The 16,878-nt window shown below is 37.8% G+C and overlaps 2 protein-coding genes across 4 annotated transcripts in view; one reads left to right on the plus strand and one right to left on the minus strand.

The window, feature by feature from the left end:
• Positions 1-1,857: 1,857 nt before the first annotated feature.
• FSAF1 (40S small subunit processome assembly factor 1) lies at positions 1,858-15,178 on the minus strand. Its single transcript, XM_070932581.1, has 7 exons — positions 14,989-15,178; positions 12,127-12,470; positions 5,981-6,037; positions 4,084-4,179; positions 2,997-3,083; positions 2,527-2,579; positions 1,858-2,025 (listed from the first exon to the last, which is right to left on the minus strand). Exons 1-7 carry the CDS (start codon positions 15,098-15,100, stop codon positions 1,899-1,901), a joined length of 876 nt encoding a protein of 291 aa, XP_070788682.1. The 5' UTR covers positions 15,101-15,178; the 3' UTR covers positions 1,858-1,898.
• Positions 15,179-15,272: 94 nt separating this feature from the next.
• The window catches only part of GNPAT (glyceronephosphate O-acyltransferase), a 35,093-nt gene continuing 33,487 nt past the window's right edge, over positions 15,273-16,878 (plus strand). For all 3 annotated transcript variants that reach the window (XM_070932577.1, XM_070932579.1, XM_070932580.1), the window contains exon 1: positions 15,273-15,438. In XM_070932577.1, coding sequence (XP_070788678.1) covers positions 15,388-15,438 — 51 coding nt within the window. In that variant the 5' untranslated portion in view covers positions 15,273-15,387. The remainder of the gene's footprint in view (positions 15,439-16,878) is intronic.

Here is a 16,878-nt window from a genome sequence, read left to right on the forward strand (position 1 = left end):
TGATCAAGTCATTTCCTGCCCGAATTCCTGGAATGGGGATACAAAAACTATATATAATGTTACATTTAGAATAGAATAGAGCTGGCAGGGACCTCGGAGGTCTTCTAGTCCAGCCTCTTGCTCAAGCAGGAGACCCTGTACCATTTCAGACAAGTGGCTGTCCAGTCTCTTCTTAAAAACCTCCAGTGATGGAGCGCCCACAATTTCTGAAGGCAAGCTGTTCCACTGGTTAATTGTCCTCACTGTTAGGAAGTTTCTCCTTAATTCCAGATTGCTTCTCTCCTTAATTAGTTTCCAACCATTGTTTCTTGTCCTGCCCTCTGGTGCTTTGGAGAATAATTTGACCCCCTCTTCTTTGTGGCAGTCCCTCAAATATTGGAATACTGCTATCAAGTCATTTAAAAGAATGACACTGAATAGTTTCCCCAAATTACAAGTATGAAATGATGAAATATTTCTGAGAGTTACACAAATCATGGAGAAGTTCTATATCTTCAGATTACATTGAAGATTATGTACCTTTTCTATGGAAAATCAACACATTTTACTCTTTGGCAGACAAGTTAAGCAGGCTACTTCTCTACTCCCTTATAAAACAGGTGCAAAAATGTTGATACAATCTTTACACCATAAAGACTTATTTAAGAGGTTGTAGGTCTGAGTCAATGGTGTCCTGTTAAAGCTTTTATTCCCTTAAGTATTACACACTTTAACAGATTTGCAGAATATTAAAAAAAAAACTTCTTTTCTGCGAAATGTTGCGAAATGAAAATTCAAAGCAGGAAAAAAGTCTCTCTTTTTTTAGTTAATTTGCAATCTGGGCACCATCTCTAACCATTCTAGAACTGAGGTGCATAAAGACCTGGGGACTCAAAAGACTTGGAAATAATCCCCCTATTGAGAACTCCATATACCATTATCAAATTATATTTTTAATGTGTCAGCAAGGGAAAAATGATTCAATATTTAATTGGATAATAAGCCTATAAAAATTAAAATCAAGTTTAGATTTTGTTCTTCCCATCTACTACTCTGGGAAGCCCAGACACCTACACAATTCTACTTAAGAATTTATTAAAGAGAAAAATTACTATTATATTTTTATCCCACCCTTTTAATATATAACTCAAGGAGGTTATGCCTCCTCCTGCCTCCTATGCTCCCAACAACAACCTTGTGAGGTGGGTTTGGCTGGGAGAGAGAGGGAATAACTGGCTCAAAGTCACCCAGCCAGCTTTCCTGCCTAAGGCAGGACTAGAACTCACAATCTCCTGGTTTCTAGAATAGCAACTTCACCACTACACCAAACTGGTTCTCCTAGCATTCAATATTATATGTGGTCAGCACTTGAAGATGTACAGAAGATGTTTTCAATGGGAAGAGGACTATTTGATCTTCTTCAACCAAATACTAAATACTAGATTTTTCCTCACGATTAAAGCTGTAGGCAAAGTTTTAAAAATGGATCAGAGCATCATAAAGGAGTCCAAATTAAGTCTAAAGAGTCATCCCAAGAGTAATACTGGAAACTGCCATTTCCTATAGAACACTCATAGAAATGTAGAAAAATATAATGAATTCAGAGCAATTAATCAGAATATTTTCTGTACATATTCATTTCAGTGTAAAACGTTCTGACGAACTCTTCAGCATATGTGTTGGTAACCAGTTCAGTGGAAACAATTATGCAATTCTGGTAACATTTGCAAAATTTAGTTTTCAGATGTATTTCTTCTTATTGCACATTAATCAACAATACACTATTAAATTCAGATTACAAATAGAACCTTTAAATGAGTTTTTATTTTTTTAAAAATGGAACAATTAATTTTTTTTTTTTTTAAAAAGAGTTATTTTGTTACCCAGTTTCTTCATCCTATTCTGTGTTCAATATAAGTTCATTTATTCAACTTGGAAGATTTGATCTTCCTTATGTCACTTCGTTGAAGAATCAAAGTTCCATTTTTAAATTTTCCCAATCGTCCTGATGGCAATATGTTCTGTTTTGTTGTCTTCTTGGATTTTCTGTTTTTTTAAAAAAGAAAACATGTATTTGTGTATATATACATGTTTATATACTGACTGATTTTTATTATAAAGTCGACTCTTTGTAACCACATGGATAGATTCTCATGATGTTTTTACGTATAAATACAAAACAAATGAAACTATACCTGTTTCTAGAGTTTGGCAATTATATTTTTTTAAAAAAATTCTAATTATAACAATTGTTTCAACATTTTATCCTGAAAGTTTCAAACTATTAAGAGATTCCTATTGTTTCTGAAACTGAACCACCATTTTATATTTACCCAGTCCCATTCAATGACAAACACTAATTATTTCTCTTTACGCTTCATAAATAGGAAATAAAACAGAAGCTAAAGGCTCAGTCATTTAATGCCAAAACTACAGTATTGTTTAGCAGCAGATGTGAAAAAAGCTTAATAAGTACAACCAAAACAAATAAAAAAATAAATCCAATTTATTACACTTTGTTTATATAAAATTGAAATCCGGGCTCACCTCTCTTCATGCCCTCTCTTTTTTCTCCTCTTCAGAGAATCAGATTTATTTTCCTGTTAAAGAAAATAGGAATAGGAGAATGAACATTCTAAATGGTCATTTACAACATTTCCCATAAATCAGATATAGGTCCCAAATGCAATGGAAATTGACCAATTTGCTGTTAGAGTTTCCTGTAGCTAAATGCATAGCCCAGGTCTTACTGGAAACCATTGTACTAGAGCAGTGGTTCTCAACCTTCCTTAATGCCGCGACCCTTTAATATAGTTCCTCATGTTGTGGTGACCCCCAACCATAAAATTATTCCGAAAACCATTGAAAATATGTGTTTTCCGATGGTCTTAGGCGACCCCTGTGAATGGGTCATTTGACCCCCAAAGGGGTCGCGACCCACAGGTTGACAACCACTGTACTAGAGCTTTCTGACTTGATTTTACATTTTGTTTTTATATGAAATATTTCACACAAACCATCATATTTTCTTTCTTCTTTGCTGCTTGTTTTCCTTTGATTTGCTCTTGAAGAATTTTATAGTTCACATATTCCTTTTTCGGAGGCTGCAATAAGATTTTAATAACTCTATTTCAGTATTTTGTAAAAAAAAAAAAAAAATACACCAAAAGAGAGAGAGAAAAGTTCATAGTGATAATACAATCACGTATAATGATGGTTCTTTAAATGCTAACATGATTTAATTTGATGCTTTCAATAGAAATGTGGTTAAAATAAGCCTTATCAATGAGGTAGCTATGATGTTTGGGAATATGGCTATTTATGAAATGATTAGCGATTCATAATCACTGTTCTCATTTCTTTCAAAAGATTGGATGCTTTGAGACAACATTTATGTAGATAATGTTTGACAGAAATGCAAACACCATCTTCTCTATTTCTTAAGTCTTGATGTGAATGTATTGCTGGCAGTACAAATTCAAGAGGCAAAAAGCTGAATTACATAAGATTTCTAAATATGTTCAATACTAAGGCAACGTTTTAAAATAATTATGCAACCACTCACATTTAGGTATTAAGAGCTCCCATATATATTAGTGGATAAGCCAAACATTTCAAATGCAATACACTTCCAAAATTAAGCTTTGACGTCTGTGGATGGGCTTATCCTCAAGTATATACGGTAATACTTTTAAAAAGTATTTTAAAATACCATATTTCTTATATATATTCGCTGATAAGCCAATCTTTGGATTTTTAAATAAAATATCACAAAAAATGTGTGTTTGTTTACCTATGGGTGGTACATTTTTTATACTTTGATTAAAAATTCAAGAGTTGGCTTATACCCAAGTATATTTAGTAGTACTATTTTAAAAATTTTAAAAGGAATTTAATACAGAAATTCTGGATGAAGAATGCTACATTGCTCATCCACAATTTATTTCTGAAATCTCAAACCTCTCCCATACTTTGACCCTGCCATTTCTCCTCCATTTGAAAAAAAAAAAAAAAAACAGCCAAAGGCTTTGGCAATGGGACTGTTTTAAGGTTAAAGTCTCCTCTTCTGTAAATCATCTCTCAACTCACAAGAAAATGTCATACCTTTGCCCCTAACATGATAGCACGTTCTTGCTCCAATACTCTCTGTTCTTTCTTTGTAAATCCTGTAATTCCAAGGCGGTGTACTTCCAAGCGGGCCTAAAGCATTGCAAAGACAATTGATTTTTTTCCTTTGGCCTTTTGCAATTCTGCTTTCCAAGAAACATAAACATACAAGCTGAAGTTTCATAAGAAACGCATTTGAAGAATTGCCTAACACATCATGCCACCATGTTGCATAAGCAGAAGAAATGTTCTGTAGCTGTTTTCACAGACAATAAAAACTTGAGGGATTTTTTGGAGGGTGGGGTCAACAATCGTCAAGATTCATATGTTAACTGCAAACTGTTATTTCAGATTTCGATCCTGAACAATTGACAAATTGATACAATATGGACATAGAGTGTAATCTGCATCATAGTAGATCTTTTTATATCATTTGCATCATTTAGGTCACTACCTAAAAAGGTAAAGTTCTGTAATGGTTTGTGCGAATGTCCTTGAGAGATAGGAAGAGGAACCAGAGACTAGGTAATAGTCAGATAAGCAGTATCTTAGGGGGATATGTGTGAAATCCAAATTCCAGCAGTTGATATAGCTTATATCTGGAGATCCAGCAAGGATTGGAATTTCTTTTTCTGAGTATTCTATGCAGGAATTCAGGTTTCCTTCCAGATTTTTTGATATGACAGTTCATCTAATTCAGATACAGATTGCTGTACCTATCTTTGTTCATTTTGGGCATACCAAGAGCCTTGGTAGCACAGTGGACTAATGCACTGTTATTAACATCTACTTGCAATTACTGCAAGTTCAAATCCCACCAGGTTCAAGGTTGACTTAGCCTTCCATCCTTTCAAAGGTAGGTGAAATGAGGACCCAGATTGTGGGGGCAATAAGCTGACTTTGTATAAATATACAAAAGCATGAAGGCTATATTGCTTAACGCACTGTAAGCCGCCCTGAGTCTCCGGAGAAGGGCGGCATATAAATTAAAAAAAAAAAAATGTTAAGAAACTAGAAGGATATGATAGATTTACCACTGGGAAACTCTCTAATGTCAAGCGTTTAACAAACAGTCCCTGAGTGTATGACTCTAGTTTCAGGCCTAAAATATTGCAGACCTTCCTAAATAGTTGTGGAATGTCTGGTTTATGGGGAAAAAAAACCTGGTAGGTTTGGGGCCTGGTTAATGATCTATGGACAATTCTATCTTTTCTCCATCAGACTCCATGCCGCGTGCTTACCTTTAAACAGGGTAGATTAAAATCGATGTTTTTTTAAAAAAAATAAAAAAATATTGGATTTTTTTAAAAGCAGATTTTTTTGTTTTTATCAAATTTATTTTAACAAAATACTTTTGGAGAAAAACTCTATCTAAAGATAAGTTTTCTATTTAAGATACATTAATAATTTAATTTTGAGCATGAAATGGAGTTTAGTTATGTAGCATGAGGCTATATATTCTGCAATATTTACATTTTTTGGTAAACTCATTTAATGAATCCAAGCTCTACAAGCTAAGTAGGAAACCTTCATTTTGTTTGCAAATAATAATATTAAAAAATTCTAACTATCAGCAAGAATGAGTCCTTACATTTAAAGAGCACCTGTCATTTCAGATCCATCATGGCAGCACCTGTTAGCAGGCATCCACTCACCTGCTGCCCGCCACGTCCCTCATTTTGTTGTGTCATTGCCGCATCATCAGCCATCCCATTAAAGTGAATGGGACTGTCGGTGAGTCAACAGCGGGTCAGAGGAGGAGCCTCTGCAGGACAGAGATGACAGTTGCTCTTTAAAAATTATGTTTTAAATCGACTTGATTTAAATCAAGTCTTTTTACTAGTGATTTAAATCAAATCCACCCTGCCTTTAAACATACATCAAATTAACTTACTTTTTCCAAGCGAAATTCTTGGGTGTCAATACATGATTCTTCAGCAGCCATTTTTGCCTAGATACAATTTAAAACATAAAATAGTATGTTTTGCTATTAAGTAAGATTTTTCAAATTATTTCCTATTGACAGCTTAAGCTAGAAATTTGTTAGAGCAAGATGTTTTGAATATGATGATGGTTACAGAACTCTGAATATAGAAAACTACATTATTTAAACAAACACGTCAATGCTACTATTATAGATTAATCTGACAGTAGGTCTCAATGAATTCAATGGGACTTTTGAACATGCACAATAGGTGTGCTCTGGATCTTAAAAAAATAGGGTAGGCATTGTCTAAACCATTTCTGATAAATGCCGCTGAGAAAATTTCAGGGACTTGTCCAGCCATTCCCCAGGAGTCAAGATTGACTTGCAGGCGAAATCTTATTATATCTGGGAGCTGTAGAGCATGGTGAAAAATGAACTAACTATAGCATTGAATGTGGAAGGAGAGCCTCACTCTTATGCAATGTTCAGTTCAGATGATAGCGATTCAATTAACAGAGCCCCAAACTAAAGGAAATCTCAAGTATACGAATAGCTGGTACAGATCCAGCCTGTACCAAATCTGATCAGAGAGAGGCAAGGTGTTTAGCAATTATGATGTAACACCAAACAGGATGAGAACACAGATACTGGCCCTAATTACATCCAGCAATCCGATATTATTTATTTATTTATTTATTTATTATATTTCTATATCTCCTTTCTCCCGTAGGACTCAAGGCGGTGTACAGTCAAGAAAAATATAGATACACAAAACATCATAAAATTGCTAATTAAAATTATTATTATAACATAGTTTGGCCCAATTAAATAGAACCTAAAATTAGATAACATTTTAAAAACATTCACATGTTCATATGTTTAGCCCCGCTTGTTGGAACATCAGGGTTTTGAGGGCTCGGAGGAAAGCACGGAGATCAGGGATATTTCGTATCTCGGGGGCAGTTCATTCCAAAGGGTTGGAGCCCTCACAGAGACTCCCCCTGGGAGTCGCCAGTCAGCATAATTTGACTGACGGTACCCTGAGTAGTCCCTCCCTGTGAGAACGAACTGGTCGGTGGGACGCTATTGGTGGCAAAAGACGGTCTCGTAGATATTAGCATTTAAAGTATTAGTATTTCACCACTTTAACAGCGTTAACAATAAAATATTTATTAGTATGTGCTTTTGTTTCCAATTTCTTTTAGCCACAAGTTATAATGCAATCCAATTCCTTGACCATAACCAATCTTGTAGGATCCAATCTGGATTGGACACTGGAACTGGTTTAGTCTTCCAAGTACATAATTACTCTTAACTTTGTCAATTCAAACATGACAGCATCATGCTATACAAGCTGGTTATAGAATAAACCCTTCTTAGAGAAAACTGCAAGAAAACTTCCAATATAGCAGGCTGTTTCTGCTGGTAGAACAGAGAAAAAGAAAAAATACCTCAGGATCAATTCTCTCTTCATAGATGGGAGATAAGCAAATAAAGAGAAAAATCTGTGAAAAATGGCTTTTCCATGATGGGAACATTTTGACAGAACTGAGCTCTTTTTGCGGGATACACTACTGGAACAACAAAAACACAATCAACTGGGGTTCTTTTTCAAGCCATTTTTTAAAAAAATGCAAGTCATCCTCAAGTTAGTACCACAATTGAGGTCAGAATTTTGATTGCTAAGCAAGGCAGTGGTTAAGTGAATCATCCCCAATTTTTTGGCTGTGGCTGTAAAGGGAATCACTGCAGTGAAGTGAATCATGTGGGTCGTTAAGCGAGTCTGGCTTCCCTCATGGATTTTGCTTGTGGCGATCACATGACCCTGGGAGCAGTGGTAAAATTTAAAATGTGTTACTACCAGGGGGGGGGTAATGTGACTGGGTGGGCGTGGCAATTTTTTTTTACTTTTAAAACCATTTTTTCTACAACTTCTTCAGCGAAGAGGTTGCAAAAAAATGCTTTCAAAAGGTTCTGACGATCCCAGCTGAGTTGCCTGATTGGCAGAGGCTTTTTTTCTTTTAAATGCCTCTGACGATCCAAGCTGAATTGCCTGATTGGCAGAGGCTTTTTTAAAAGGCTTGGATCATCAGAGGCATTTAAAAGAAAAAAAAAGCCTCTGATGATCACACGGCTCAGCTGGGCATGGGGGTGGGGGGCAGGGATATTTGCTACCGGTTCTCCAAACCACCCGCCTCCATCGCTACCGGATCGGGTGATCCGGTCTGAACCGGGAGCATTTCATCCCTGCCTGGGAGGCTGCAACCATTGTAAATACATGCTGGTTGTCACCATGCCAAATTTTGATCGCATGATCATGGGGATGCTGTGCCAATTGTAAGTGCGAGGAACAGTTGCAAGTCACTTTTTTGAGTGCCACTGTAACTTCAAATGGTCACTAAATGAATGGTGATAAGTTGAGAACTACCTGCAATTGCACTAAAGACAAACTGTTGTTCTATATTTGGACATAACAAGGAACCAGAGTTAAACTAAAAAGGAACACAATGTTCTGAATCTCCTTCTTATGACCACACCTAAATATCAGAGGGGGAAGGAGATGTCCAAAGCTCAGAACAACATGGACCTTAAATATCAGGTTGTTTCACATGATTGGCTTATGGTGGCTTAGTTTTTAAGTTCTTTAAGCCACACAGATGTAGCATGTTAAGCAATACAACAGACAATAATTTCAATCTTTTTACTATTAACCACGATACTCAAAGAGAACACTGGGGAGTGTTAGCTAAGAATAAGTATGGCTGATAATGATTTTGAATTGAAGAAGAAAACTGTTTCTTTTTGGTGTGATAGATTGACATTTTGGTGTATTTAAACTGTATGCTTTAGGGAGATTACATTTCTTGGGTGCTAATGAAAAAACTGTGATCGTGTTGTGCTTCCATTCCAAAAGATTGCCAAATGCAAAAGTGTGCACTGTGCAAGTGTATTACAGTGGAGCAATAGTGCTGAGGAAGGAGGTTTGATTTTTTTTTTGGTGCTGTTATTGTATTGTTGAAGTGAATGTGTTGCTGGCCTCGGTTTTGTTGCTGTTTATGCAGGCTATGTGTTTAAGTATGTATGTAAATAAAAATAAAAAGTAAATGTATGGCTGTGAAAGTTGGACCATAAGAAAGGCTGAGCGCCAAAGAATTGAGGCCTTTGAACTATGGTGGTGGAGAAGATTCCTGCGAGTCTCTTGGACTGCAAGGCGATCAAACCGGTCAGTCCTAGAGGAGATCAACTCTGACTGCTCTTTAGAAGGCCAGATCCTGAAGATGAAACTCAAATACTTTGGCCACCTAATGAGAAAGAAGGACTCACTGGAGAAGAGCCTAATGCTGAGAAACATTGAGGGCAAAAGAAGAAAGGGACGACAGAGAATGAGGTGGCTGGATGGAGTCACTGAAGCAATTGGTGTCAGCTTAAATGGATAGTAGAGGACAGGAAGGCCTGGAGGAACATTGTCCATGGGGTCACAATGGGTCGGACACTACTTCACGACTAACAACAACAAATGTGTTTAAGTGTTCCTAATTGGTGTTCCTTGTTAGCCACAGAAATGTATGTGTTTGTTTGTTTGTTTGTTTGTTTGTTTGTTTATTTATTTATTTATTTATTTATTTATAAACAACAGTAATTACCTTGATCAGTTTTGCATCAGGATAGTAGCAGGTCATACTCATCATAAACACCTACTTACTTCCACGGTCTTAAGATGGGACTATTTTTTTTTCATCTTGTGTAAGGCTCTAACGATTGTCAACATGTTCTATAAATTATTAAACATGTGATTCTATAGTCAGTAAATTGGCATTAGATTAAACAAATCTTTAACAGCTATCGCAGTGGAGAAATATATTTGTCTATAGGATTTTTATTACTATTCCCTCTATTCTTTTTATAATCCACCTTGGAATATTCACATAATGTGAATATGGGGAATGGGGTTTTAAGGGTTTTAATGGGTTAATTTTAAGTTTTTTAGATTTTAGTCTTTATTTTTATTGTGACTTGTGTTTTATTGTTGTGAGCCGCCCTGAGTCCATTGTGAGATAGGGCGGCATATAAGCCGAATAAAATAAATAAATAAAATAAATAATGTGAACCAATGCTCCAAAGCTTTAAACACTTGAGTATAAAACTCAATAAAATTGTAATTATCTGTTGAAAAGAAGGTCAGAAGTCATTCATACAGTATATTTCTAAAATTCTTTTTCATATCTTGCACTTTCTTTTCTTTTCTTTCTTTGAATAGTTTTTTTTGTTCAATGTAAAATTCTTAATAAATCTAATTTTAAAAACTTGTCTTAACCTCAGAAGCTGATGATAAAACTCTGGTAATTAAAGTCATTTGGTTCTTGCTTAAATCTTTTGAAATACTGGTATTTGGCAATAACAGCAACCATGGAAATCTACTGAACTACCTGTTTGTGAGCCCAAACCAGTTTTGTAATAGGTGGATCCCATGTGGTAGTTTTAGATTTAAAATAGATACTGGGAAAGAATAGGCTAGAAACACTGAGAAATGAAGTAGTACCACATTAACCTGACTCAATTATAATTCCCATTGTCTCAAATAAAGTTTGCAAGATTGTCAAAAGAAAAAAAAATCCTGCCAATAGATTAGATTGAACATCGGTTAGCGAGCCTCGGTGGTGCAGCAGACTAAAGTGCTGTTAAGTGCTAGCACTTAGCTGCCTGCAATTAGTGCAAGTTCAAATCTCACCAGGCTCAAGGTTGACTCAGCCTTCCATCCTTTCAAGATAGGTAAATTGAGGACCTGGATTGTGGGGGCAATAAGCCAACTTTGTATAGAACAACAGCGCTTGGGGGGGGGCGAAAGCCCTAATAAGCAGGTATATACAAAAAGTATGCAAGCTATTGCTATAATGTATTGTAAGCCGCCCTGAGTCTACGGAGAAGGGCGGCATATAAATTGGATCAATCAATCAATCAATCAATCAATCAATCAATAAATAAATCAATAAATCAATAAATCAATAAATAAATCAATAAATAAGACCACAAAAGCCAGGACAGAGATCATAAAATATAAAAGAATTTTACAGAATTCCAATTAAATTTTATCTCAGTTTTCCACAACTGCTAATTTCCATGGAAGTCCAGTAAGTGAGTGATTTGGTTTGGTCTTGTTTCAACAAATTTTGCCTTGGCTTAAGAAGCTGAAATTTGAGTATGGCTTTGTACACTTAGGCATTTTATTTGAAAGCGCAAACTACTCATAGTCTCCTATTTTGTTTAATACAGTAAATTATGACTAGTAACTGATCTTTTCTAAAGAAAATTATTTAGAGTTACCAGATCTAGGCTGCAAAAAACCATTTAGTCAAGAAATGGTAGCAAAAAGATACATATTTTATTATTGCATGGGTGGTTATGTGAATTTCCACAGACAAGACTGGGTAGGTCAATTCAAAATTGAATTAATATATGGACCTCTTTTGTACCTGGTATAACATCTCAAGCTCAAAGAAAATGAGAAGCTATGAATTAATCAAAAGTATCCTGATAATCGGGAGTGTATGATGGCTCAGTGGTTAAAGATGCTGAACTGACAGCTTGACACCCCTGTAAAACAATGGGGTGAGCTCCCTTTACTTGCCCCAGCTCCTACCTATCTAGCAGTTTGAAAGCATGCAAATGCGAGTAGATAAAAAGGTACCACTTTGGTGGGAAGGTAACAATGTTCCAGGCACCTCAGCGTACAGTCATGCTAGCCACATGACTATGGAAATGTCTTCGTACAACACTGCCTCCTTCAGCTAAGAAATGGAGATGAATACCGCCCCCTAAAGTCAGATACAACTGGGCAAGGGAAATCTTGCCCTATCCCAATATCACTACTCATCTTGCAAAGAGAAGAGTAAAGAGGCTGAGTATTGTGACAAAATGCTTATTCCCATTTCACCTTGCAATTAAATGTGATATAATTTTAACACTGAATATATTTATGAACATTGCGCTATGAAGAATTCCCATACAGTAAAAAAGGCTTGCAAATATTAATTTACCTAGCCAACTAAATTATTCCTAAATAACCAGAGTAAATTTACAAAATGAAAAGTCCTTTCTTTCTCTTCACGCCTTACCTTTGAATCATCACTTCCAGGAATTTCTAATTTAGCCTTCTTCTTTTTGTGTCGACCCTGGAATCTCACAACTTCAACCTGTGTTGTCTTTTCTTCTTGGGCACTTTTGAATGGGAGTGGATGAGGGGAACTGGAACCCGAGATACATTTTTTCTGATGAACACTTGCCAGTTCATCTTTCAGATTGTCAAAGAAGTTGGACACATTTTTTCTCTTGCCCAAAGAAGATGTACAAAGTTCAGGATTGACAAGTGATATAGTAGGGGTGGCCACTGTTGCTGTTATTTGTTGGGAGTGTCTTTTCTTGTTCTTTTTCTTTTTGCATTTTTCTGGTGGTGATTCACCTATAGTTTAAAAGCAAACATGTTCATCTCCCTTGTTCCATTCAACCCAAAAGGATCAAAATATTGTATTTTTTGGAAATTTAAATTATACTGGATATTTTACTTTTAACAAACAAAAATCAAACAAAACATCTCCCATTTAAATGGGTAGCAATGTACACACTTTATCATGCTCAGAACTCAAAATTCACTGTTCATATCCACAAATTGCAGTATTAAGTGCTACCAGTATAGCCTCAAGTGTTAGCAACCACATAGGTAGATTTTCTCCAGAATTATCTGTCCTCAATCAAGCCTGTTAAATCTTTCAATGGTGCATTTTCTTTGCTGTTGTAATCAAATCCATCATCTTGTTGCTTGTCTGCCTTTTTTCTTTCTTTCCACTTTTCCCAGCATTATATAGGCTACTCAAGGGAACTAAGTCTTCACATAATGTGCCCAGAGAATTACTGTTTGAGCCTCATCATTTGTACCTTAAATAAGAATTTGGGACTGATTTGTTCTATGACTTAATTGTTTATTTTCTTGACTATTTTTGGTGTTCTCAAAAGTCTTTTCTAATACATTTTTTTCGCAAATCATGCTAAAATATTTTGTTTTATTTTTAAATATACTTCTGTAGGAAGAAATATCAGCTCCAAGTGAGGAAAAAGACTCTGGAAACATGGAGACTGTTTGGAAAGAGAGTTTAATGGTGGACAGGATTACATGGTTTGAGTTTCTGAACAGAAAAGGGAAGAGATGCTGCGAGTCCCCGGGGTTTTATGCCCTCTCTGGCTTTGAACTTCCTGGGGCCCCAAAAGAGTATCCTGATTGGTTGTCAGACTTCCAGGGGGTGGGGGTCTTAGCTAGCCTTGCTGGCTGATGTAATCTTCCCAGGTGCCATGTGATGAGTTTCTGTCGCTAGATGGGTCCCATTATGTTAGTTTCTGTTGCTAGATGGGTCCTATTGTGTTGCAGATGATGGTCCTTTGACAAAGAATTGGGTTTCTGCCTCTGGCCCACTGACAAAAGGGGGGGGGAGACAGGAAGGTGGGAGCTGTTTTGTCTTTAAAACATGTTTCTCCATTTCTCATCCAGGGAAATATATTCTGTCTTTTTAATATTTCCCAAAATATTTCATTCTTCTAGGAAAGGTGTGGGTGCCAACTTTCTACACTTCTTATAAGCTCTTAAGCATTGTTAGAAAATTCTTGGTTCCACTAGGAACAATTTGGCACATTCATCTGGGTAGCATAGGAGATAGATTTTACTTTTATGCAGAATGTTTTCCTAAGTACTATCATGGGTGCCATGTATACTGATATTTACATTTCACAGATATGTATGAACTCATAAATACACAAATTGTAGCAGATGACAGCATCTTGTTGTCCTTGGCTGCACTTTTTTTTAAGCCAAGCAAACTTGGACCTGGTTATTATTTGTATGAGAGAATATCAGGAAATTTTTAGGCTAAAAAGCATCCTGAAAGGCGGCAATGGAAAGCAAATCTGTACTGTTGCCATAAAAACAGAAGCATTTTTGTATACTCACTAGTAACTGCTGTATTGGGGATCTGCATTTAATTCTTATAATTTTAATTGCTCTTATATTAATAATTGTTTTTAAATTTCTATTTTTATTACATTATAAGCCGCCCATAAGTCACTCTGAATACTGAGTTGGGAGGCATATAAATTTAACAAATAAAATAAAAATTGAGCTCAATGAGACCTTTTTTATTTATGCATCTTTAAATATATATATCATTTCATATTTCTCTTATTGTATTTAAATTTTAGCTAAATACTTTAACAAACTTGCTCTACAGTTGAGCATTTCGTATTTTAGAACCTAGATGTAGATACTTGGAACAATGAAGAACACAGAACTTTCTGTAAGAACTTAAAGGGGATCTACACAGAGCTACATTCATAGTATATACAGAATAATTTACCTATTGTATCTCCTTATTATCCACAGATTATTGGGCATCACAACACACCAAACGTGAAAACAGTAATTGTATTCAGTAATTCAAAAACAATTTGCAGATGTGGAATTGCTAAGAAACCGAAATTAGGACCTTGGGGTAAGTATTCGAACAGGGTTTCTGTCCGGAATGAACAAAAAATAGATCCCATAAACTATCTGCTGCCTTGTTGCTTGAAAGCCCTCTTGGATTTATGGGTCTCTAATCAAGACTGGTTGGTTTCAATGACCAGAAACTGGGCGTTTCGGATCGCTTCGCTTTGGCTTAAAGAACTACATTACTAAAAAACCATCAATGCAACTATATAACACGTGAAGGTTTCTCAGTTCTCCAAGATTTCACTTCCACCAGCTCCCCTTGTTTCCAGCATCCATTTCATCGCGCCAGCCCCTTGCCCCGCAGAAATATTGTTAGTACAATATTGAGAGCCAGGAGATGGCCAAGAATCCGGAACGGGAAAGAAAAAAGGGGAGCAGGGATCCCACGATAAGAACAGGGGGAAACCCATAGTCCCTGGGAAAAATCAGATTCGAGATCACCCACCGAAGTCATACAGGGAACCGAGGACGGTGTCCAGCAGCCCTTCTGCAAAAGCGAAGTCCTCCTTCTCGTCCTCTTCGGGCGACGGGCTCTGCCCGCCCGCGATTCCCACCATGCCGCTTCTTTTCCCCTTTCCCTTCCCCCCACCAAAGGCGATCACCGCCCGAGAGAAGGTTTGGTCCAGCGCGAATACCGTCGCGGACAAGATGGCGGCGCCCGTCTGGTACTTCCGCCCTTCTTCCCCGAGTGACAGATTCCCAGGCTTCGCAGAGCTGGGGCGGCGAGGGCGTCGGCAAGCAGGGGCGGGTGGATGGGTGCTACCGGTTAACCGGCGGAGGGAGCCAGCCAGCCAGCCAGGAGTGAGTGCAGCCGGGCACCCCGGCAGGAGAAAGCAGCCTGGCGATGGCCGCAGCGGCCGGGGCAGTCGTTCGGCGGGGACCCCCTGTATACTCGGTAAGTAGCTGCCTCCCGCTTTGGGGACAGGGTGGTGGGAGGGGGTTTGGCAGCAGCAGCAGCAGCAGCCGAGGCGGAATTGCTTCAGGCAGGGTGAAAGGAGAAAGGGAGAAGCGAGGCGTGCTTGGAAGCCCTGCAGCGTCGTCGGCCGAAGGCCTCTTTTTTTTTCCCCCCATGATCCCTTCGTGGGCATCCTTGCGCGTGTAGTAACGGGACAGCTGTTTCCTTTTTTGGGTTAGAACAGTGTTTCTCAACCTTGGTAGCTTGAAGATGGGTGGACTTCAACTCCCAGAATCCCCCAGCCAGCAGCGCTGGCTGGGGGATTCTGGGAGTTGAAGTCCACCCATCTTCAAGCTACCAAGGTTGAGAAACACTGACATAGAGGATTGCATTAGTAGAGTCTAGGTAAAATCCCTTCGTGGGTATCGTTGCGCGTATAGTAATGGGACAGCTGTTTCCTTTTTTGGGCTAGAACAGTGTTTCTCAACCTTGGTAGCTTGAAGATGGGTGGACTTCAACTCCCAGAATCGCTGCTGGCTGGGGGATTCTGGGAGTTGAAGTCCACCCATCTTCAAGCTTCCAAGGTTGAGAAACACTGGGCTAGAAGAAGCGGGTATTGCAATGGTTGCCTGAGGCTCAGCAGTTTTAACAGCAGCAACAGCGGTCCTCCTTCCCCCGGCGACCATTATTCCCTGCCAGCATTTAGAATAGAATAGAATAGAATAGAATTCTTTATTGGCCAAGTGTGATTGGACACACAAGGAATTTGTCTTGGTGCATACGCTCTCGGAGTACATAAAAGAAAAGATACGTTCAAAGATCATAAGGTACAACACTTAATGATAGCCATAGGGGTACAGATAAGCAATCAGGAACCAACCAATATCAATATAAATCATAAGGATACAAGCAATGAAGTTACAGTCATAAGTGGGAGGAAATGAGTGATGGGAACGATGAGAAGATTAATAGTAGTGCAGACTTAGTGAATAGTTTGACAGTGTTGAGGGAATTATTTGTTTTGCAGGGTGATGGCGTTTGGGAAAAAAATGTTCTTGTGTGTAGTTGTTCTGGTGTGCAGTGTTCTATAGCGTCATTTTGAGGGTAGGAGTTGAAACAGTTTATGTCCAGGATGCCAGGGGTCTGTAAATATTTTCACAGCCCTCTTTTTGACTCCAGTATACAGTATACATTTAAAGCATGTTCAGATAATCCTTTTATTGTAGCTGTGTCAAACCACACTTTCTGGCTGGGGATGGTGGGAGTTGTCGTTGCCCACCGCGGAAGAGCATCGGGCTGTGGATGAAGGCTGCCACATGCACCCGCATGTGCTCTGTGTGATGAGTTGCCTCTCACATGTATGGATTTGTTGGAAGAAATTTCCCGGAGTTTGTTCCCAGCTGGGGAAAAACCACGGACTCTGAAAAGAAATGAATTCTG

Source organism: Pituophis catenifer, unplaced genomic scaffold (assembly GCF_029215685.1).
Source record: "Pituophis catenifer annectens isolate HBS135680 unplaced genomic scaffold, rPitCat1.0.hap2 SCAF_1, whole genome shotgun sequence".
In the NCBI taxonomy this organism is placed as follows: Eukaryota; Metazoa; Chordata; class Lepidosauria; order Squamata; family Colubridae; genus Pituophis; species Pituophis catenifer.